The following is a 23,370-nucleotide window of genomic DNA, read 5'->3' on the forward strand; positions in this document are numbered from 1 at the left end:
CTATCTCTCCATTTCCAAAAAATAATAACGTACACGTCTCTATATTTCTCAGTGCGCATAGCCCATATTAATTAAAATATATTTTTATAAATCCTGTATTGTTGTGTTTCAATGTAGGTATGTAATAAAGACACTTAAAGTTTTACTACATTTATTCTACAGGTGTATAACATGTGAGTACATCAATAGCCTGAATCCAACTGCCTCTCCGATACTTCTAGGGGTTCCACCTTGGTGCCTTAGCAGGGCGGTTACTAATTTGCAAATAGAGGCGGAGCTTCTATGCTCATCACATTAAACCTATGACAAAACAAATCTTATGCAATTAATTCCGAAAGTTCAACGACCACCGACGATTTGTTGAAATTTTCATGTAATTTTGAAATAAAAGTTATTCTGTGTTTACCCTATATATTCCGCATGAGTCTTCATGCAATCTTCATAATTCTATTCTGTTGTTTGTTGTTTTGTTTCCATGTCTTTACCTATCCCAATTTTTATAAAAGAAATATTTTTTGTTTCCTTCATAATTCTAGGTATTAAACCAATTTTCAAAATTTGAAATGAGGTTTCCTTTGCTATCCAAACAAAAATTCTATATTCTATATTGTATGCGTTTCTCAACACCTTCTTTGTCAATAGCGGATCACTTTTTATTTCAATATAAGAGAAAAGGATTAAAGAAATAAGCCCAAAAAGTTACGACCCCTCTAACATCAAATCCTGGACCTGCCCCTGTGTGGTGTATGTGGTATGCCAGTTGAAAACCCGTCTTCGCCTTTGTTGTACGTGTTTTACACTGCGCCATCAATGGTGCGTAGAGCACGAATCTAATGTCAAGTAAATAATTCAATAAGTGAATGATTAAAAATCATTGTTTTTTTTGTTTTTATTATGCTCCCCTTCGAAATAGAGGGGGGTATATTGCTTTGCAAATGTCGGTCGGTCGATCGGTCCGTCGGTAGACCAAAGCGTGTCCGAGTGATAACTCCGCAATTCCTGGACCTATTGTCATTGAAGTTGACAGGAATTTTTTTCATGGACATTTCAGTTATTCAAACAGTAAGTTCAAAGTATATGCAGATCAAGCAAAGTAACATTTATACGTAAACATTTGCTACATATTGTAGTTCTGCTTTCTAAGTAATAAAAAAATATTTCGGTCTATTTTATAGTCATTAAAGTTAAACATGTACTGTACAGTTCAAAGAATATACAAAACAACTATATATTTGAACAATTTCTAAGTTACTGATCTTATGTTAAGTGATTTATGATTCGAGTGATCTAACCTCACTCAATAATAAAGTGTTTTATTGTATATCGCTTTAAACGCTGAAGAAATATCCATGATTTCAATGAAAAGATCAAAGGAAAAAAAAAACATGCAAGTAAATCATATACTCACATATTGTCAATGTAAGTTATATACTGAATTATTATTCTAGTAAAACTTTATTAGAAATGTAGTTACAATAGAAAAACTTTCTACAACTGTTCAATTAAACTAAATATATGGCAATATTCGGATTAATGGAATACATTTTTTTTGTGTAAAATATCACAGGCTGTATTTTATAACAATCCTAAAAAAAGATGAAGCAACGTTTCCTCACAGCGTCCAAAAAACAATATAGATCATCATCAACAAATTTCATTTTATAAAGCAACGATTTTGTTGTAAGTATTCTGTGAACTATTCTTGTTTGTAGCCATTGAATACATAAGTCTCTTGTGCAATATAATACTATTGACATGAAGACATGATCATCAGATCAAAGGTCAAGGTCACAGTGCCTTGAAAACTGGAAAAGGCTGTCAAAGCTTGTTCGAGTGATAACACAATAATGCCTGGACCTATAGTCATCAAACTTTAGATTGTGTCTGGGCGTGACCAGTAGCTGATCCTATTGATTTTAGGGCTCATTGGGTCACAGTGACCTTGAACATAACTTGGACGATTCCTGGACCTATGGTCATCAAACTTGACATGAAGGTTGGGCCTGACCAGTAGATTACCCCTATTGATTTTAGGCGTAATTGGGTCAAAGGTCAAGGTCACAGTGAACTTTAAAGCAAAAAGACTGTCCAGGTAATAACTTGACTTGGAGGTTGGGCCTGACCAGTAGATGACCCCTATTGATTTTAGGGGTCATCGGGTCAAAAATCAATGACACAGTGACCTTCCATGCAAAAAGCTTGTCTGTTTGATGACTCAACAATGCCTGCACTTCAAGCTTAACATTAAGGTTGGGGATCACCAGTAGATGACCCCATGTGGGTTTTGATGCCATAGAGTCAAAGGCCAAGGTCACAACTCATATTAGTCATTAAATATCCTGATATTGTTCATTAAAATTACGTCATACTTACATATTCTCTGCTGCTTAGAGGATACATGCTAATATCAGTCAAAACTGTACCTTCTATCCTCACACTTTAAATGGTCATAATCTTAAAACTACCTCAAAGGCATCAAATATTAATGACAAATCAGCTGTCATTTCGGTCAATGCATTTTTTATTCAATTGTTCAAATATTCTTGACAACATGACGCTTAGGGGAGTATAATGTTTGACAAACATCTTTTGTTGAATTATAGTCAGTACTGAATGTTATTCCGTTGCATGTTATTTAAGTACTATAATAATGTTTGCTGCACCACAAAAAGCCAATTAAGTCGATAGCATAAAAAGGCACTGCAGTGTACTGGAGATTGGCCTAATATCCCAACAACGCGTTTCCTTCTTCAGTAAGGGGAGGTTACTGTGCAGGAGATGCACAGTTTAGTTTGTTGTGTGCCACAAAACAACAAAACCTTGACTTTCGTTTGCGGAAAACCACTGTCTAAGGCAGATTACATTGACGCACTTCTTTCAAAATTTTGTTATAACACCGACTTCTTCGTTATACATTTTACCGTAACTAAAAGAAGAGCATTGACATTAAACGTTATTTTAAGTAGATGGTAACATTTCGGAATTGTCAATTTCGGACTCATAATATATGGGATACAGTATCTGTATTTATTATGCAGTAGTGCATTAACCTTAAAATGATTTTCATTAGAGATTACATATTTCTTATAATTGCATGTTTTCGCACACGTAATATCTCGTTATATTGGAGGAGTTGAAGAGTGATCAATTTTGTTTTATAATGTAGTTTCTGGTTCATATAAACAATCACTTCAAGTGTTGATGATTTTTATTTTGGTGACTATGTTCATGGGAACATAATGAAAGTCCAAATTTAAGTCTACCTATATATTTTAGGAATATTGTGGAACAAATAAATTTATGTCAGCCTGGTAGGGGGCTGTCTACGAACTATTAATAGAAGGTGTGATGGTGGCAGATCCCATAATTAAATGAGGTTATGAGTTAACAGTTCTTGGTACTCACTGCTAGACTTGAATAGTCTCCTTGTTTCTTTAAGTGTATCACCATATCATCTTTTAAATGGACTGATGAGTTTAATATTATTTAGATGGAAACATGAATGTCCCACCGCTTATGCTTCTAATGCAAAACAGTGTCAACAGCTTATTGATATAACCAAAGATGCCTATCTTGAGCAAGTAGTGGATTCTCCAACCCGCATTACTGCATATTCAAGCAACATCCTTGACTTGTTCTTCACCAACAACAAATCACTTATCAACAAGTGCGAGATCCTACCCGGTATTGGTGACCATGAAGCAGTCTTCATTGAATCCAGCCTCAGACCAATGGAAGCTAAGAAGTGTCCTAGAAAAGTCCACCTATACAAACATGCAGACTACAACAGCATTAAAGAACATTTGGATTCCAACTATAATCAATTCATTAATGAGACGAGTGACTATTTTGCTGATAAAACCTGGACTACTTTTGAAATGGCTCTGAAATCACTTATAGAAAAATTTATTCCATCTAAAGTGATAAAAGGTGACAAACTGAAGAAGCCATGGATAGATAAGAACATTCGCTCAAAACATAGGAAACTAAAACGTTTATACTCAAAACAAAAAGCAAGTGGAAAGGCTGAAGACCGCCGGAAATATGAAAAGGCTAGAAGCACCACGCAGAAACTAGAACGCTAAGCTTATTGGAAACATGTCGAAGACCTAATAGAGGGTGATGATGACGAACTAGACCAACCACCCAAGAAACAGAAAAAGTTTTGGGCCTATATTAAAGCTCTTCGTAAGGATAGCTGCGGCATTGCACCCTTGAAGGACAAAGGGAAACTACACAATGAGCCGATAGACAAAGCAAACATTCTGAATCAACAGTACCAGTCTGTCTTTACCCAAGAAAACAACTCAAATACACCAACACCCGATGGAGATCCATACCCATCCATGAATGACATAGAAGTAACACCAGAAGGAGTACTAGCTTTGTTAAAGAAACTTAACCCCAACAAGGCCACAGGTCCAGATATGATACCATCCAGAATCCTTAAAGAATTAGCCGACCAGTGTGCACCATACCTCAGCACGATCTTCAATAAGTGCCTACAGTCTGGGGAGGTCCCATCCATCTGGAAAACTGCCAACGTTTCTGCCATTTTCAAGAAAGGTGAACGTTTTAAGGCCAGTAATTACAGACCAGTGTCCCTAACCTGCATATGCTGCAAACTTCTTGAGCACATAGTTGTAAGCAACGTTATGAAGCACTTCGACAGCCACGATATCCTCACAGATAGCCAACATGGCTTCAGACGTAAGCGTAGCTGTGAAACCCAACTTGTAACACTGGTTGATGAACTCATATCTTCTATGAGTAAAGGAAAACAGTTTGACCTCGCCGTACTCGACTTCTCCAAAGCGTTCGACAAGGTGCCACACAGACGACTCTTGGCTAAACTAGACCACTACGGTATTCGAGGAACTACTCTGCCTTGGATTAGATCGTTTCTGTCAAACAGATCCCAGAGGGTAATTGTTGATGGCGCCACGTCCGAGCCAGCACCCGTAGTCAGCGGAGTCCCACAGGGAAGCGTACTCGGGCCCATATTATTTCTGGCGTTTATCAACGATCTGCCACTTCAAGTTTCATCCAGCACGAGACTGTTCGCCGATGACTGTGTGGTTTACAGACAGATAGACAACCAATCAGACTGCAACCAACTACAAACTGATCTACACAACCTAGCTAAATGGGAAGAAAAGTGGGGGATGTCCTTCCATCCGGAAAAGTGTAGCATCTTGCGGGTTCACAGGAAGAGATCTCCAACTGTACACGATTACAAACTTAAGGGCCATACATTAGAAACAGAAGACTGTACAAAATACCTTGGTTTGAACATCTGTACCAACCTCTCCTGGGACACTCACATCAGTAAGATCGCTAAGAAGGGCAACTCAACCTTGGGATTTCTTCGACGCAATCTACGTATCTCAAGTGAAGAAACGAAAGCCCGCGCCTACAACGCTCTAGTGCGCCCACAACTTGAGTATTGCTCAACCGTCTGGAACCCCTACACCAAAACACACATTAGGAGGCTTGAAATGGTTCAGAGAAGAGCTGCAAGGTATGTGACAAAACGCTATCACAACACCAGTAGTGTAACATCCATGCTGGAAGATCTTGGATGGGAGACCTTAGAATCGCGTAGGACCAAGGCACAACTGACCATGATGTATAAGATCGTGAACAACCTGGTCGACATACAAGCTGATTCCAACCTCACTCCCTCCAACCGCTCCACAAGAACCTCTAACAACAGGAACTTTACACAGATATCAACTTCTACCTCTTACTACAAGTTCTCCTTCTTTCCACGGACCATCACAGAGTGGAACAAGCTACCATCAAGCATTGTTGAAGCCCCAGACTTGGTATCCTTCAAGCAGGGCCTGTCCACCGTCTTCTCTTAAGGGTTAGGGGTCAGTTACAAGTAGCTTTCGAGGATTCTTAAGGCTGTGCCGGCAGTGGCCACCATAACCGGATTGGCTTAGGTTAAGGAGGTGAAAACGTAACTGACAATAAGTACTTTAGACTTTTTCTTCTTTTATCTATCCGCTTACTCTAATCTTTCCTATCATTTCATTCTTTTTTCTTGACCCTATACCACCCGTCACATAAAAGTCAAGCGTGACTGAGATGACGTAACATATAGATGTAGATGTAGATTTTTGTCTCTATGATGATTTATTTACAGGTGTATAATAAGCTACACTTAATTGAGCACAATGAAGGTGGCGTGGTCTCCCACCAACAAGGACAACTTCCTCACGTTCACCACTAGCATCATAAACCTGTATGAGATCAACAGTTGTAAACCTGGAGACACTGTCCCTAAAGGTAGCCACTCAACTCAAGCAAAAACAGCCTAAGTTTAAACATTTTTTATTTCATGGAAAGGTTCCAACTACACTGTATATATATTTCAATACCCAAATATTTGAGAATTTGACTGGAAGCTAAAACTGTATAAAGATAACGTTCTGTGTCTAAGTTTATTGCCATAGACCCTCAGAAATATATAACAAAATGTTAGTAAGTAGTCAGTATAAACATGTATTCTCATTATCATTTTTAACACATGTTAACGATGCCAATAAGCATAACGAATACTTGTATGTGTCATCACTGGCTTATATATTTCTTGATTTTTTACTTTGATCAACTGAGATGAAACAGAATGATGGGCTGTGGCTTCGTTCATACTGTATATTGTTAGTTGTTATTTTGTTAGAAAATACATGTAGTTTCATACATGTGAACCTTTAGCGGCTAGCTATTACTTTATTTTCATTAAAATTGTTGCGCAGTTGTTCACTATTTTCCATACCCTTGTAGGCATCATTTTAAAATAGACCGAATTATGTAGGCATCATTGAAATGTATATGTATACGTACTCTGTGTTCTCAAAAGAAATGGCTGCCGGCCTAAACGGACAATTCAAATGGCCATTGGCCCACTTCAGATTTGGAAAATTAAGTGAATTTTATGCAGAATAAGGAGTAGCTGGGTGGTTACTTAACCTTTTTAGACGGTTCCACCAAATCTTATTGAAAACCCTGGTACTGTGTATTGCCAGATTTGCAATTGTTAACTTATTGATAATGTTTTTATGTTACAGGGTCACTACAGGTTACAGACGAGAACTATGCCACAAACATTGCCACATTGACAGATGTCAACCTTATGAAGGTAAACATTGGACTTAAGGGTTGACATGGTACATTGTAACATTGTCTGGCATCCACTCTACGAAGGTTAACATTGGACCTATAAAGGATAAACATCATACATTGCAACATTGTCAGGTGTCCACCTAAGGGGGTAAACATTGGACCTTACAGGGGTTAACATTATACTTTGCAACATTGTCAGGCATCATCTTAAGAATTTGATCTTATATAGGTAATCATAACACATTGCAGCCTTGTCAGATGGTCATGTTTAATATGTAGAAATTGGACATTATAAGAGTTTACATGATAACTTATTTCATGTCCATTGTAAAGATATGGAATCTTGTACATTACAGGTTGTGGAATGGTACCCGGGTCCTACCAGCGACCATTTGGTGGCCATTGGGCAGGCCAATGGCAAAATACTGCTATCAAAGTAAGCATGTCTGGTTGTTTGTTTTATTGCCTACATGCATTTCATTTTTGTACAGAGCTTAACCTATATCTGAAGCCAAAAGAAATGGACCACAAATATACTGTCAGTATTCACTAACATGTTACAATGTAGGTATTAAGTATTACACTCAGAAAAGCAATTTCTTGAATTTAATAAAACATTAAATTTGATATAATAAAATTTCATGAAAGATGTCACGGCGGGGAATCCAAGTGAGCAAATGGTAGGTTTCAGTGCAAGATGGCGTCACCAAAACGCTCGACTCGAGCCGAAAATCAAGGCAATACATATAATTATAAAAGTTTCTTTAATTTTTAACATAACCTATCATATGCCCACCTACCTAGTGTGTAATAGCATATCCATGTTTTCCTTGAAACTTTAACCGTTCTCGAGAACACTTCTGCAATGATTCCAAAATGTACGAAATCCGACTGGTAGGTTACAGTTCCATTTATCATTTTGGCTCGGATTTAGCAGAAAATGAGGTTGTAATTTGGGAAAATCGTAAAAAAACACTTAAGTTTTGTTTAAACATAACAGGCATATGCATTTGGCAACGAATATTTTAATGATTTTAAAAGATATGAGAACGAAAAGAAAATGATAGGTTGCAGCTCCGATTTTTGAAGAGATAGGTTGCAGTTCCATATAAAGGTTGTCGTCTGGACTGCAAATTATGTAATGTGATTGTATCACTGATATTGTATACAAGCATGGAGGAATTGAAATGTGACAAACTGTTTTTATTTTTATGAATTAAAGATATATATATATATATATATATATATATATAGGATTATTGGATTATTGAATAATATCATGTTTAATATATAAATAAATGTTAAACATCCTGATATTATATACACGTCGTTTAACATTTTTATTTATTTACTGCCGATATATTATTATGTGAAGTATTATGGATACAACTTTTCTCCCACCTCAGATAAGTACATCCAATAATTTAACCATGCTAGATATTCTTATCTTGCCCACGGGCAAAGATAAAATGCCCGTATGGAACTCCTTTTTAATGGTCACCACATTGTAATTACCTCCCTTGTTGAAGACTGTTGTCTGTAGCATCATGGAAACCTTGTCTTGTGGCAATATTTAGAATGCTAGTTAATTATTTCTCGCTTGGAATGTCACCATAAAACAGTTTTCACGCACCATTCAAGAAATAATGGTTCACTCTCCTTAGGACTATTTAGAGACCGATTTTACTATTGATTTAATCGGAATCACTGCGCGCATATCCATGACAACCACGAATTATCTCATATCCATACGCAATTATTTTCACTATGCACAAAAGAGTTCCAGCAAAAAACTCATTTTTACTTAATTATTTTTAACTGAGGTGGGAGAAAAAGCATCTACCATAGCCACTCGCGTAAGATAGGGTAAACCTCGTTTCCGCAAAACACCCTACGCTCGGGTCGGAATGAACCTATCTTACACTCTCTGCAATGGAAGAAACTTATAATCTTTATCCTTATCAAATGTTAAAGATTTCTTTAGTTGAAGTTACCTTTAGGTTAACACAAGGTTTAATAAATAAAAAATACCAATCACTTGTTTGGTATTTGTTCATTTAAACAAAGGTGGTCTCAATTGGTCCGAAGTTGTTCAACACGGCGCATTAATCGAAAGCGAACTCTTCAATATCTTACATCATATTTTTCTAGTACTGATATTAAGTCAGGTAATGCATGTTCATGACACGGAAGGATTATAACAGCGACAAATATAGTTTTATAATTAAACAATGGAGGAATAAGCTAGGTTTAAACCACATCATCCTGCGATTAAACAATATTTTTACATATAAAATGCATGTTGACATTGAAAACCAGTTGAGTTTAATTCGTTGATCTTGTTCAAATGCAAGTAACAAAGTTAAACGTTATACTTAACTAAAATGACGAAGATTGCCTTTCATGAGTTCTGCTTACATGAACTGGTGACCAAATATGTATTACATGTAATATGTAAGGAGCGATTTAAAAGTTCAAACGTAAATGGGTAATAAATATACAAGCTCATATAGGAAGTTGCTTTTGACATGCACCAATCGGCATTCTACAACAAATAACACAAAACGTTGATTGATTAATATTATAACACACACACATATATATATATTAAAGCTAAAATATCAAATGTAAGAACGGCATCAGCATAACATGAACTATTTATTATGATATTTACAGTGAAAATGGATATATTTGTCGTGTTTTTTTGTTATGAGAATGGCACATGAGTCTTTTCCAATGATTTTTGTTGGAACCTGTTTCGACAAATTTCATCTAGCCTTTTCCCAACGTACACCTAAAGTTTCCCTTTGTATTGCATTTCTGTCTGTGGGTGCTGTCGCTTTCTTTCTGCGTGAGGCCAGTCTTGACCTCACCTTGTGATCAAACGAATGCTCACTGAACACTTCTTTTGTTTTGTTGTATCGCTGGCATTTTTTTTGGTTGGCTGTTTAGATATCCTGCATTCATTTCATTTAGGTTGATGAAGGGAAAGACTCTCTTATTCGTGTCATTGGTCTAAAAGATAAAAATGCATTCCATATGATATATCGAAAATTGCAAAACATCGATTGACTTATACAATAAAAGTATACTGGTGTGCAGATTTTATCACAGATAATGGTTTAACAATTCAACTCTAAACGTGTAATACATCAATTTGTCACAGAAAACAAATCATTAATGATGGTAACCTTATAAATTTGTAAGCAGAAAAATCAAAAGTATAAAAACAGCAGTCTCGATGTGATTTTCAATGATTTTATAATTTCAGATGATGTTATAACTATGTAAAAAGAACAATGGTATAGAAAAATATCAGTTGAGTTTTATGGGAACCTATATGTTTGGCTTGAACACTAAAACTAAGTCAAAGAATCTGCAGTCCATACGGCAACCTAATTATGGAACTGCAACCTATCTCTTCAAAAATCGGAGCTGCAACCTATCATTTTCTTTTCGTTCTCATATCTTTTAAAATCATCAAAATATTCGTTCCCAAATGCATGTGCCTGTTATGTTTAAACAAAACTTAAGTGTTTTATGCGATTTTCCCAAATTATAACCTCATTTTCTGCTAAATCCGAGCCAAAATGATAAATGGAACTGTAACCTACCAGTCCGATTTCGTACATTTTGGAATCATTTCAGAAGTGTTCTCGAGAACGGTTAAAGTTTCAAGGAAAACATGGATATGCTAATACACACTAGGTAGGTGGGCATATGATAGGCTATGTTAAAAATTAAAGAAACTTTTATAATTATATGTATTACCTTGATTTTCGGCTCGAGTCGAGCGTTTTGGTGACGCCATCTTGCACTGAAACCTACCATTTGGTCACGTGGATTCCCCGCCGTGGATGTGTAGATGATATTTTAACTTTTTCTTTTTAACCATGGTTTTGTTTCAGTTTTGGAAGAAAGGGAGAGAGTGATTTGATTGGAAAAGAATTTGGTATGTGTTTCAGGGCTTTTTCTCCTCATTTCAAATAGGAAAGAATTGTAAACTTCGATGTTCAATTTTTAAGGTATTCCATCCCTAACGGCAAGGAATTAGAACTACAAGTTAACATTCATTTTATTTTTGGAAACTATGTTTGTTGCCACGGATAGTAATTAGCAAACTCATACTTTATTCAATGACAAAAAATAATTTTATGATAACCATTTCATAGGCATATTACAAAATATGGAAATGGTTTCGGTAAAATGCATGTTCAACAAAAAAGGCGAATTTTGTATTTATCTGTTGCTTCTAGAGCCTAGTTTTCCACATAAACAGTACAATTGTCCTTTTCATTTATCTTCAAAAGTTACCTTACATGAAGATTATTGTGTGTAACTAGTATTCAGTTTGGGTAAAAATGTTATAAAATATAGCAGAATGGAAAAAAACATTCAGTTGATTAATTGAACCTTTTTATTAAAAAAAAAAATACTTCCAGTATCAAACTTATTTCTGCATCTGTGTATTGCGTTCTGTAACTCGCCGATATTAAAATAATTGCTTATTGTACAATTCAATTGCATTATATTACGCAAAACGCAGCTTATTCGAACTATATTAACCACATAACATAGACTGAGAACTCATTACAGCGTTATTTATAGTAAGCTAATTAATATGCAGAATGCAGTCCATATCTATTGCCTACAAGGTATGTTCGATGTGAATGTAAATGCAGTTCTAACCGCGCTGGGGTTCATACGCCCGTGCGCGCATTAATTCGCCAAAAGTTAAAAATGTTATGTCGATCTGCCGATGCGATTTCCGAGATATGGTTATAAAAGTCTGCAGGCCTAGCGGCCTACAGCCTAAAAATGGTCTAGCTGCATCCAAAGTCTTTTTAGAAAATTTTGAATTATTCATTGTTTTCCAGTGCCGCGACACCTACGTTATTGCTCCTATCTCGCGTGGAACCCTGTGTATCACCATCTAGTAAGTACACCACGAGCCACATATCTCATTCTTAGCTTGCACGTTTTGTCTTAATGGAAACAACTTGAGGTTTGTGTTAGAGAATATGTGCACTTCTTGTTAGAGTGGGCAGCATACGGTAATAATGCTAAAGAATATTAGGACAAATATATGCCCAAACTGGTTTAAACAATTCTCCTAAAGACTAGATTGCCAAAAACTTGTATTTGTGCAGCTTAATGGTGTGTACATGTAATTCTGTCAATATATGTTATGTAAAGAATTTAAATAACATTAATGAAAAAATGTGTTTAGCTCTGTGAGGGTTTGGACAAGCATCGTAGCGACTGCTGTATCTGTGTGTGGGATGTAAATGCCTGCCCAACTTCTGACCTACCCTACCTGAGTGACCGGCAGCGTTACACCATGCAGGATAACATTGTCAGCAAACCATTCATTGAGATAGGTAATTTGGAAATATTCATTTATTGGGGGTGTGTACAAGGCATCTTGCTTTGGCACAAAAGAAAAGAAGTTGTTTTCTCTGTAGTTTTAACTAGGGGAATATTGATGTCCAAGTTATAAGGGCAGATTAACACATATTGTTGGAACCTTGGCAGTCACTTTAGAAATGTTCATTAATTCCAGGTCTAGGGGAGACCACTTCATCATTTGCCTGGTTTAACCTGGAACCAAAGACATTTGTGGCTGGCATGAATGCCAAGGTGCTACGAGTGTATGATATCAGAGGTATGTACAAGTCACATGGCAAATGTTTCTATTGGTGTAAAACTTCCTTTAATTCATATTCCTTTGATGGGAAAATTGTTGAAATCTTGATCGATAACCAATTTAATAACTAATATTTGTCATGATATCTATCAAGCTGAGACGTGTGGTCTCGCCTCTCTATAACTTATATGAAAAAAGTGTTATAAAGTTATTCAACAACCATGATGATGGTGTTATGTAGGAATAATATCATTGAAATCGCAATAATTATACCCCCATCAAACCAAGTTTTTTGGGGGTATTTAGGAATAATCTTGTCTGTTGATTAGTCAGAAATGTCTGGACAGTAACTCATAAAATATTTTAATTATGGTACACATGTTTAACAGCATAAGATACAGATCAAGTTTGACTTTGGTTACATACCACTTTATGTAGGGACAATAACTTATGACAGGGTTTACGGGTTTGAATAATGTTTTCAACACATTTATAACACCATAAAATACAGATCAGATTTGACTTTCTTTACAAACTATCTGTTTTTGAGAGAGTTATTTCCCCTTAGAATTTGCCAAATTTGATGTCAGAATGATAGCGCATGACAGGTACGAGGACTTTAATTTATTTATAATACACATGTTAACCACTATAAAATACAGGTCAAGTTTGGTTTAAATCTATCTGACTGAGTTATAGCCCCTTTTCAAAGAAACAGTTTACTATTCCTGTGTCCAGGCGATGAGCAGGGAGTAAATGTGACAGCTCTAGTTTGTTTGTCAATCATTGTACATGTTTATTGACAGATACAAGTAAACCCCACCTAGTGGCCCACACCAAGTACGTGAATGGTGTCTGTACTGACCCAATGCATGAGTCACGCATCGCTTCTTATCATGAGGTAAGGGTAAATAGGCTGGTTTAAAACTCTTCTTACCATGAGGTAAAGGTAAATAGGCAGATTAAGAACTCTTTTTACCATGAGGTAAGGGTAGTTAGGCAGATTTAGAACTCTTCTTTCCATGAGGTAATGGTAGTTAGGCAGATTTAGAACTCTTCTTTGCATGTGGTAATGGTAAATAGGCAGATTTAGAACTCTTCTTACCATGAGGTAAGGGTAATTAGGCAGATTTAGAACTCTTCTTTCCATGAGGTAATGGTAGTTAGGCAGATTTAGAACTCTTCTTTGCATGTGGTAATGGTAAATAGGCAGATTTAGAACTCTTCTTTGCATGAGGTAAGGGTAAATAGGCAGATTTAGAACTCTTCTTACCATGAGGTAACGGTAAATAGGCAGATTTAGAACTCTTCTTACCATGAGGTAAGGGTAAATAGACAGATTTAGAACTCTTCTTACCATAAGGTAAGGGTAAATAGGCAGATTTAGAACTCTTCTTACCATGAGGTAACGGTAAATAGGCAGATTTAGAACTCTTCTTACCATGAGGTAACGGTAAATAGGCAGATTTAGAACTCTTCTTACCATGAGGTGAGGGTAAATAGGCAGATTTAGAACTCTTCTTACCATGAGGTAAGGGTAAATAGGCAGATTTAGAACTCTTCTTACCATGAGGTAAGGGTAAATAGGCAGATTTAGAACTCTTCTTACCATGAGGTAACGGTAAATAGGCAGATTTAGAACTCTTCTTACCATGAGGTAAGGGTAAATAGACAGATTTAGAACTCTTCTTTCCATGAGGTAAGGGTAAATAGGCAGATTTAGAACTCTTCTTACCATGAGGTAACGGTAAATAGGCAGATTTAGAACTCTTCTTACCATGAGGTGAGGGTAAATAGGCAGATTTAGAACTCTTCTTACCATGAGGTGAGGGTAAATAGGCAGATTTAGAACTCTTCTTACCATGAGGTAAGGGTAAATATGCAGATTTAGAACTCTTCTTACCATGAGGTGAGGGTAAATAGGCAGATTTAGAACTCTTCTTTCCATCAGGTAAGAGTAAATAGGCAGATTTAGAACTCTTCTTACTATGAGGAAAATGGTTTATTGTCAAATTCTTAACACAAGCTACACATTATGTATTAACATTCAGATTCAGAATTCATAGATCTCTATTTTCCTTCATACATCAAGTATTATTTTAGTGTATTTAGCTTTGTTTCATAATTATCATTCATTGGATTGTTTTTGTAAATTATTATAATGCAATTATCTGTTTTTTACTTTTGTTTCTATTTTGTTAGAAGATTTAAACAGCACTTATTTTTCAGAACCATGTTTCAATATGGGATGTGAGAAACTTTGAAAAACCTGTATCCTATATTTCTTATTATTGAGTTACTCTGTGTTTTACAATTGTATTAAAAATATTATTGTCTAGGTTTTTTCATCATACTGAAAGTGAATGATAAGGTTCCATTGTATAGTTCCTGTCTTATAAAAGTGAAACCCTGTATCAGTGGTTCACAGGTATAAACATTAAAACAAGTTATATTAGCCAGCATAGAAACAAATTTCCCAAACTTGTTGAATAAAATTGTGTATAATATTGTGTATGATATGATAACCCATGACAAATCCTATATGTATTTGTGTTTGAGCCCTGTGCATATTGCCATTTTATTTGGATGTGAGAATGGACTAAAATTATCAAAATTATGTTTTCTTTGTTTGATGCAGTGAAATATCATGTTGAGTTAAACTGATAAATGTTAATAAACTACTGTGAAATCATTAATGTTCGTGGGGCATTAATGTTTGTGGTTTTTGTGGGTTGGGTGATCCACGAATTCAAGATCTCATGAAATAATAGACCCTTTATTCCCTTTTTCAATTGCCTTGTTGTGTACATAATCTTAGACTAGTATATTCTTTACAGAGGTCGCAGTATACAGCGTAAATACCGAACTCACTGTATATCTGACTATAATTGTTTTGGCAACAATTATATCTGCCTTTAACAAACCATTAACCAAATCATTTCATTGTGTTTTTTATTAACCAAATGATGAACACGTGCTGTAGCGTGTGCTGTTCATGAAAATCTCCAGGTTTACAAGATGTGCATGTTGAGTGCTGGTACTCATTTTTTTTCTTTAATGAAATATTTAATCGATTAGATTGATTGTTTGTACTCAAATATACGCACCTTCTCGGTGTTTTATACAGTTTGCAAAATTCTTAATTGATATTCAGTGGCTTCGCCTTCCGTTATCTTTGATCAGGGTCAATCTTCTTTTATAACCCTAATTTCCAATTAAATCGATAATTGACATGGGTATAAGCACTTATTGGCATGTTGTATCACTAAAGCGAGTGTCATAAACCGTGTGACGTAGAAGACGGAAATCACATTCCCAGCGCGTGGAGATTATGCAGACGATTTAGGACAATCGCAGTTTCATTTTTTTTTCAAAAATGAAAAACGACAAATTCAAGTACCCATGAAAATGTAAATTTTCAGAAAACCACAAAATTTCATGCCAACGAATATAAATGATTTCACAGTACTTGAAAGCAAAAGAAATGCTCTGTTGAAAAAAAAATATGTAACTTGTATTAGGTGCTAAAGTTAAAAACAATAACAATCATTTCATTATATGTTAATTGGTTGTTGAATTTTAACAGAGGCTACATGTATGTCATATGTTATTGATAGTATAAACATGAGTATAAATATAGAAATATGCCTTAACATGTGCCAAGATTCTGACCATTCCGACTGATAGAGGAGTGATGAAGATAGACTGGTGTCCCACTAGGTGGGTATAGTATGGTACATGTATATAGTACCGGTACTACTTATGCGAGTACAGTAGTTTTAAACAAGAATTTATAGTAACCAAGGTATAACAGCTTGAACAGGCTTTGACATCCCTCTTCTTATAGAACTTCATAAACTTATGCTTAAAATATGAGAAATCCTTTAACATTAAAGTTTATATCATGCAATGGTTAAAATATCTGTTTATTTTTCTACATTTTAAAAACAGATATCTATGTGTGCAATACAAACATTCAAGAAATCAAATATTTTATATGTAATTGAAAGAATAAATGCATATACATGTATGTTATAATTTTTAACCAGGTTTTCACATAGTGAAACCTGGTTATTAGAATAGCGAACATCATTGTTCGGGTGGCCGGGCAGCGTCAAACTCACCTATGAAACTGAATAACTTTAGTAAGGGTTGACATATCTTGACCAAACTTGGTCTATAGAAAGAGTTTATGGGTACCTTTAATGGGATTGCATTTGGGGTCCCTAGGGTCAAGGTCAAGGTCACTGTTACTAAAATAGAAAAACTGTTGAAATTGAATAACTTTAGTTAGGGATGACATATCTTGATTAAACTTGGTCTATAGATAGAGTTTATGGAGACCTTTCATGGGATTGCGTTTGGGGTCCCTAGGGTCAAGGTCACTGTTACTAAAAAGAGCAAAACAGTTGAAACTGAATAACTTTAGTTAGGGATGACATATCTTGACTAAACTTGGTATTTAGGAAGAGTTTATGGAGACCTTTTTATGGGATTGCGTTTGGGGTCCCTAGGTTCAAGGTCAATGTGACTGTTACTAAAAAGAGCAAAACAGTTGAAACTGAATAACTTTAGTAAGGGTTGACATATCTTGACCAAACTTGGTCTATAGAAAGAGTTTATGGGTACCTTTAATGGGATTGCATTTGGGGTCCCTAGGGTCAAGGTCAAGGTCACTGTTACTAAAATAGAAAAACTGTTGAAATTGAATAACTTTAGTTAGGGATGACATATCTTGATTAAACTTGGTCTATAGATAGAGTTTATGGAGACCTTTCATGGGATTGCGTTTGGGGTCCCTAGGGTCAAGGTCACTGTTACTAAAAAGAGCAAAACAGTTGAAACTGAATAACTTTAGTTAGGGATGACATATCTTGACTAAACTTGGTATTTAGGAAGAGTTTATGGAGACCTTTTTATGGGATTGCGTTTGGGGTCCCTAGGTTCAAGGTCAATGTGACTGTTACTAAAAAGAGCAAAACAGTTGAAACTGAATAACTTTAGTAAGGGTTGACATATCTTGACCAAACTTGGTCTATAGAAAGAGTTAATGGGTACCTTTCATGGGATTGCGATTGGGGTCCCTAGGTTCAAGGTCAAGGTCACTGTTACTAAAAATAGAAAAACGGTTGAAACTAAATAACTTTAGTTAGGGATGACATATCTTGACTAAACTTGGTCTATAGAAAGAGTTTATGGGTACCTTTCATGGGATTGCGATTGGGGTCCCTAGGGTCAAGGTCAAGGTCACTGTTACTAAAAATAGAAAAACGGTTAAAACTAAATAACTTTAGTAAGGGTTGACATATCTTGACCAAACTTGGTCTATAGTAAGAGTTTATGGATACCTTTCATGGGATTGCGTTTGGGGTCCCTAGGGTCAAAGTCAAGGTCACTGTTATTAAAAATAGAAAAACGGTTGAAACTGAATAACTTTAGTTAGGGATGACATATCTTGATTAAACTTGGTCTATAGATAGAGTTTATGGCGACCTTTCATGGGATTGCGTTTGGGGTCCCTAGGGTCAAGGTCAAGGTCACTGTTACTAAAAATAGAAAAACGGTTGAAACTGAATAACTTTAGTTAGGGATGACATAACTTGATTAAACTTGGTCTATAGATAGAGTTTATGGAGACCTTTCATGGGATTGCGTTTGAGGTCCCTAGGGTCAAGGTCAAGGTCATTGTTACTAAAAATAGAAAAAACGGTTGAAACTGAATAACTTTAGTTAGGGATGACATATCTTGACTAAACTTGGTCTTTAGGAAGAGTTTATGGAAACCTTTTATGGAATTGCGTTTGGGGTCCCTAGGTTCAAGGTCAATGTGACTGTTACTAAAAAGAGCAAAACAGTTGAAACTGAATAACTTTAGTAAGGGTTGACATATCTTGACCAAACTTGGTCTATAGAAAGAGTTTATGGGTACCTTTCATGGGATTGCGATTGGGGTCCCTAGGTTCAAGGTCAAGGTCACTGTTACTAAAAATAGAAAAACGGTTGAAACTAAATAACTTTAGGTAGGGATGACATATCTTGACTTAACTTGGTCTATAGAAAGAGTTTATGGGTACCTTTTATGGGATTGCGATTGGGGTCCCTAGGTTCAAGGTCAAGGTCACTGTTACTAAAAATAGAAAAACGGTTAAAACTAAATAACTTTAGTAAGGGTTGACATATCTTGACCAAACTTGGTCTATAGTAAGAGTTTATGGATACCTTTCATGGTATTGCGTTTGGGGTCCCTAGGGTCAAAGTCAAGGTCACTGTTATTAAAAATAGCAAAACGGTTGAAACTGAATAACTTGAGTTAGGGATGACACATCTTGATTAAACTTGGTCTATAGATAGAGTTTATGGAGACCTTTCATGGGATTGCGTTTGGGGTCCCTAGGTTCAAGGTCAATGTGACTGTTACTAAAAATAGCAAAACAGTTGAAACTGAATAACTTTAGTTAGGGTTGACATATCTTGACTAAACTTGGTTTATAGGAAGAGTTTATGGAGACCTTTCATGGGATTGCGTTTGGGGTCCCTAGGTTCAAGGTCAAGGTGACTGTTACTAAAAAGAGCAAAACGGTTGAAACTGAATAACTTTAGTTCAGGTTGACATATCTTGACCAAACTTGTTCTATAGGAAGAGTTTATGGAGACCATTCATGGGATTGCATTTTGGGCCCCTAGGGTCAAGGTCACTGTTACTAAAAATAGAATAATGGTTCAAACTGAATATCTTTAGTTAGAGTTGACATATCTTGACCAAACTTGGTCTATAGTAAGAGTTTATGGATACTTTCATGGGATTGCGTTTTGGGGTCCCTAGATTCAAGGTCAAGGTCACTGTTACTAATAATAGAAAAACAGTTGAAACTGAATAATTTTAGACAGGGTCTACATATCTTGACCAAACCAGGTATAAAGGAAGAGTTTATGGATACTTTCATGGGATTGTGTTTGGGGTCCCTAGATTCAAGGTCAAGGTCACTGTTACTAAAAATAGAAAAATGGTTGAAACTGAATAACTTAAGTTAGGGTTGACATATCCTGAGACAACTTGGTATAAAGGCAGAGTTTATGGATACCTTTCAATGGATTGCATTTGAGGTCCCTAGGGTCAAGGTCACTGTTACTAAAAATAGAAAAACAGACACAGGCTGAAGTTCTTCTGTCAATCATTAAAAACCTGGTTTCGTCGCATTGCGGCGTTTCTTGTTTATTATTTATTAATTTAACAATATACATGTATATGACTTAATTTCTATGACTCAAAAATAAAGTATGGTAAACTATATGTGACACTTTGGCAGGGCTGGGTTTCTTGCTGTGCTGAGTCGAGACAGTTCTGTCGTGAAGCTGTTTGATATTCGCCACTCCATCATCGGCACAGAGGAGCTCGAGCCTGTCATCTTCGACAGGACGTTACAACGTAAGAAATCGAGGAATAGGTTAATGACTGACATACATGTAATCAAAAGCACAAAGTAAGTTAATGAAAAAAAATGAGGGAATGGGAACATGAATGAATAAAAAAACAAAATAGAAAGACAATTATAGCAAATAGTAAGCATACCGGTACTTTCAATTATTATCTTGAAAAATACAAGTTTAATTTTGTATTTTAATACTGAACAATTACTGCTTGTGCCAATATGTTAGAGGTAGAAGATGACAAAATAAATAAAAGACATACATGTGTGAAATACTGTTAGTTGTCTGTTACTGCTGTTATTCCTCAGCTAACAAGCAGCATGCAGTGGTTAACTTTACGTGGCACCCAACGTGTGAGAACCGTCTCACCACCGTCACCCCTACAGGGCAGATCAAGGACAACCAGATATTTGAAAAACTGCCCATGGTATGTATACAACCACTATCACTCCTACAGGATAGATCAAGGACAAGCAGATATTTGAAAAACTGCCCATGGTATGTATACAACCAGGGTCACCCCTGCAGGACAGATCAGATTATGTACATGTCACTAGTATTATACTATGTGTCTCTTAATTTTATAATGAGTCAGTTTCATTGTGAAATTGATGATTAGATTATTGATTATGCTTCTTGTCCAATATTTAATCACAATATTCGATTACAATATGTTATGTGGTAAAACATTTAAAACCGAAAACTCGAATTTAGTTCTTATATTGAAATAAGTATTGGTGTTTTTTTTTCAGAGTTTCAATCCGTCAATGACTGTGTCGTGGATGTTTGGGAAGGTGATCTCTGTGCAAGATTACACTTCTGAGATGGACATATCCCTCCGTATCAAACAGCGCACACTTCAAGGCTATGGCCTACATGTTAGAGATAATATCTGTCACTTTAATTATTGCTTAATTAAGAAAATTAAAAAAAATCCTGTCTCTGACACTCTTATGTCAAAAACTCTGCCATAAACATTGTCATTTCATTTGGAATATTAATTTCTGGTTGAAATTTTATTTTTTTCTTGGTTTGTTTTACAAAAGTCCTGCGCTGGGCTTTTTCAATTAAAAGGCATGAATGTTTTAATTTCAGATTTCCACAATCTTAATGTACCTGTTCTTGAATGTTACAGAGAGAAGCACTATGGAATAATGCGGTAGTGGTTGCAGATGAGCCCCATCTACATGCACTTTGGCACTGGCTAGACTGTATCCTCACTGCTTACATCCTAACAGTAAAAAACAAGGATTTCATTCTTATGAAGAAGAATTCAGCTGTCAGTAGATCAGTCTGTTGGTAGACCATGTCTTGTCCGCACAAAAACCCTGGGGAAGGTTGAAAGGATCATGAAACTCGACCAATAGGTTGCCCTACAGTTTATAACCCCTTTTGTCTTTAAAGCATGGCAGACACATAGGGATTACTTTGATTGGTGTCTGCTGCTTCTTCTTTGTCATCTTAAGTATAATCCAACCTTTCATTTCCGATTAAAATACTTTTGAATGACTTGATGCTGTGTACAGACTTGGTACACCTTACCATACTCATGGTCAGTAGACGAGCAATATTCATTTTGGGATCAATATGTAAAAGGTCAAGGTCGTGGTGACCTGTTCTAGGAAAATTATGGACGCTCTCATTTCTGATCAGTAACTTGAACAGCTTATTGTGGAGTCTTAAAACTTGGTATGCACATAAATCATGGTCAGCAGATGACCCTTAATGGTTTGAGGTCAAAGGTCAAGGACATGGTGACCTTCGCTGGAAAAATTAAGACCGCTTTCATTTCAAATAAATTTTTTGAACAACTTGGTGTAGAATCTTCAAACTTATAGTATGCACATTGGGATTAATCAGTAGATTACCTCAAATGAGTTTGGGATCGATAGGTCTACAGTCAAAGTCAAGGTGAACTAGGCAAATTGTGGGCTGTTATAGACAGGTTGCACATCCGATTTGCAGAATTCTAGTTTCATAAATCATCTTCATTCAATTTTGCACGAAAGCAACACTTTTATGTTATAACCATCAAATTATTTGGATCATAATTATAGTTGTAAAACATTTAAAGTTGAATTACAACAGTGTAAAAAGTTTGCCCTAACCGTTACTAAGTATCCACAACCCTGATATGCGGGGAGGAAGCTCAGCAGCAACAACAGCGTAAGGGTGGGAAGGGTCGGTATGTTGGCGTGTTGGACCTGGTGGCTGGTGACCGGAGTGAGCGTCCAGCCTCCAACCTTGTGTACTCAACGTGGCAGTATCCAGAGGGCGCACAAGGGAACTCTTCTGACAGACGACAGGTGAAACAGTACCACAGTGAGGCAAGGTGGGTGAATATGTGAGGACAGGGACAATATTGTACATTGGATTAATATTATGTGGGTTTAAATTTCAGATATCAAGTTTAAAACTAAGGGAAACATTAACTTTGTATAGTTTCAGATAATTAATGTCGGCATCATGAACTTTAAATCTCACAAAATTGTCAGAAAAAAAAGTCATGAAATAAATCTAATGCATTCTGACAGTATTCTATTTTGTATAATTATTTGAATTGTTTGTGATTGTTTTATCAGTTATATTTTTATGCCCCCGAAGGTGGGCATATTAAAATCGCACCGTCCGTCCGTCCGTCCGGCTCTGTAACTTTCCCTTGTATGGACAGATTTTAAAATAACTTGCCACATGTGTTCCACATACCAAGACGACGTGTCGCCTGCAAGACCCATGTCCCTACTTCAAAGGTCAAGGTCACACTTAGTGTTTATTCACAATAGAGTGCTGCATATAAGGACATAGAGTATAGGTTGTCGTGTCCAGGCTGTAACTTTCTCTTGTATGGACAGATTTTAAAATAACTTGCCACATGTGTTCCACATACCAAGACGACGTGTCGCGTGCAAGACCCGTGTCCCTACCTCAAAGGTCAAGGTCACCCTTAGTGTTTATTCACAATGGAGTGCTGCATATAAGGACATAGAGTATAGGTTGTCATGTTCGGGCTGTAACTTTCCCTTGTATGGACAGATTTTAAAATTACTTGCCAAATGTGTTCCACGTACCAAGACGATGTGTCTTTTGCAAGACCCGTGTCCCTACCTCAAAGGTCAAAGTCACACTTAGTGTTTATTCACAATAGAGTGCTGCATATAAGGACA

General features: G+C 36.2%; 1 protein-coding gene across 2 annotated transcripts in view; it reads left to right on the forward strand.

Moving 5' to 3' along the window:
* Nucleotides 1-2,811: 2,811 nt before the first annotated feature.
* The window catches only part of LOC128238585 (GATOR complex protein MIOS-B-like), a 43,492-nt gene continuing 22,933 nt past the window's right edge, over nt 2,812-23,370 (forward strand). The window contains exons 1-16 of one of the 2 annotated variants that reach the window (XM_052954657.1): nt 2,812-2,922; nt 6,152-6,294; nt 7,077-7,147; nt 7,488-7,567; nt 11,040-11,083; nt 12,009-12,067; nt 12,362-12,512; nt 12,695-12,796; nt 13,585-13,679; nt 15,008-15,049; nt 16,443-16,498; nt 20,086-20,204; nt 20,515-20,633; nt 20,959-21,084; nt 21,342-21,417; nt 22,325-22,538. In XM_052954657.1, the coding sequence (XP_052810617.1) occupies nt 6,183-6,294; nt 7,077-7,147; nt 7,488-7,567; nt 11,040-11,083; nt 12,009-12,067; nt 12,362-12,512; nt 12,695-12,796; nt 13,585-13,679; nt 15,008-15,049; nt 16,443-16,498; nt 20,086-20,204; nt 20,515-20,633; nt 20,959-21,084; nt 21,342-21,417; nt 22,325-22,538 (1,466 nt within the window). In that variant the 5' untranslated portion in view covers nt 2,812-2,922; nt 6,152-6,182. Of the gene's footprint in view, nt 2,970-6,151; nt 6,295-7,076; nt 7,148-7,487; nt 7,568-11,039; nt 11,084-12,008; nt 12,068-12,361; nt 12,513-12,694; nt 12,797-13,584; nt 13,680-15,007; nt 15,050-16,442; nt 16,499-20,085; nt 20,205-20,514; nt 20,634-20,958; nt 21,085-21,341; nt 21,418-22,324; nt 22,539-23,370 lie in introns of both variants that reach the window. The other variant, XM_052954656.1, reaches the window with a different exon arrangement.

Source organism: Mya arenaria, chromosome 6 (assembly GCF_026914265.1).
Source record: "Mya arenaria isolate MELC-2E11 chromosome 6, ASM2691426v1".
Lineage (NCBI taxonomy): Eukaryota > Metazoa > Mollusca > Bivalvia > Myida > Myidae > Mya > Mya arenaria.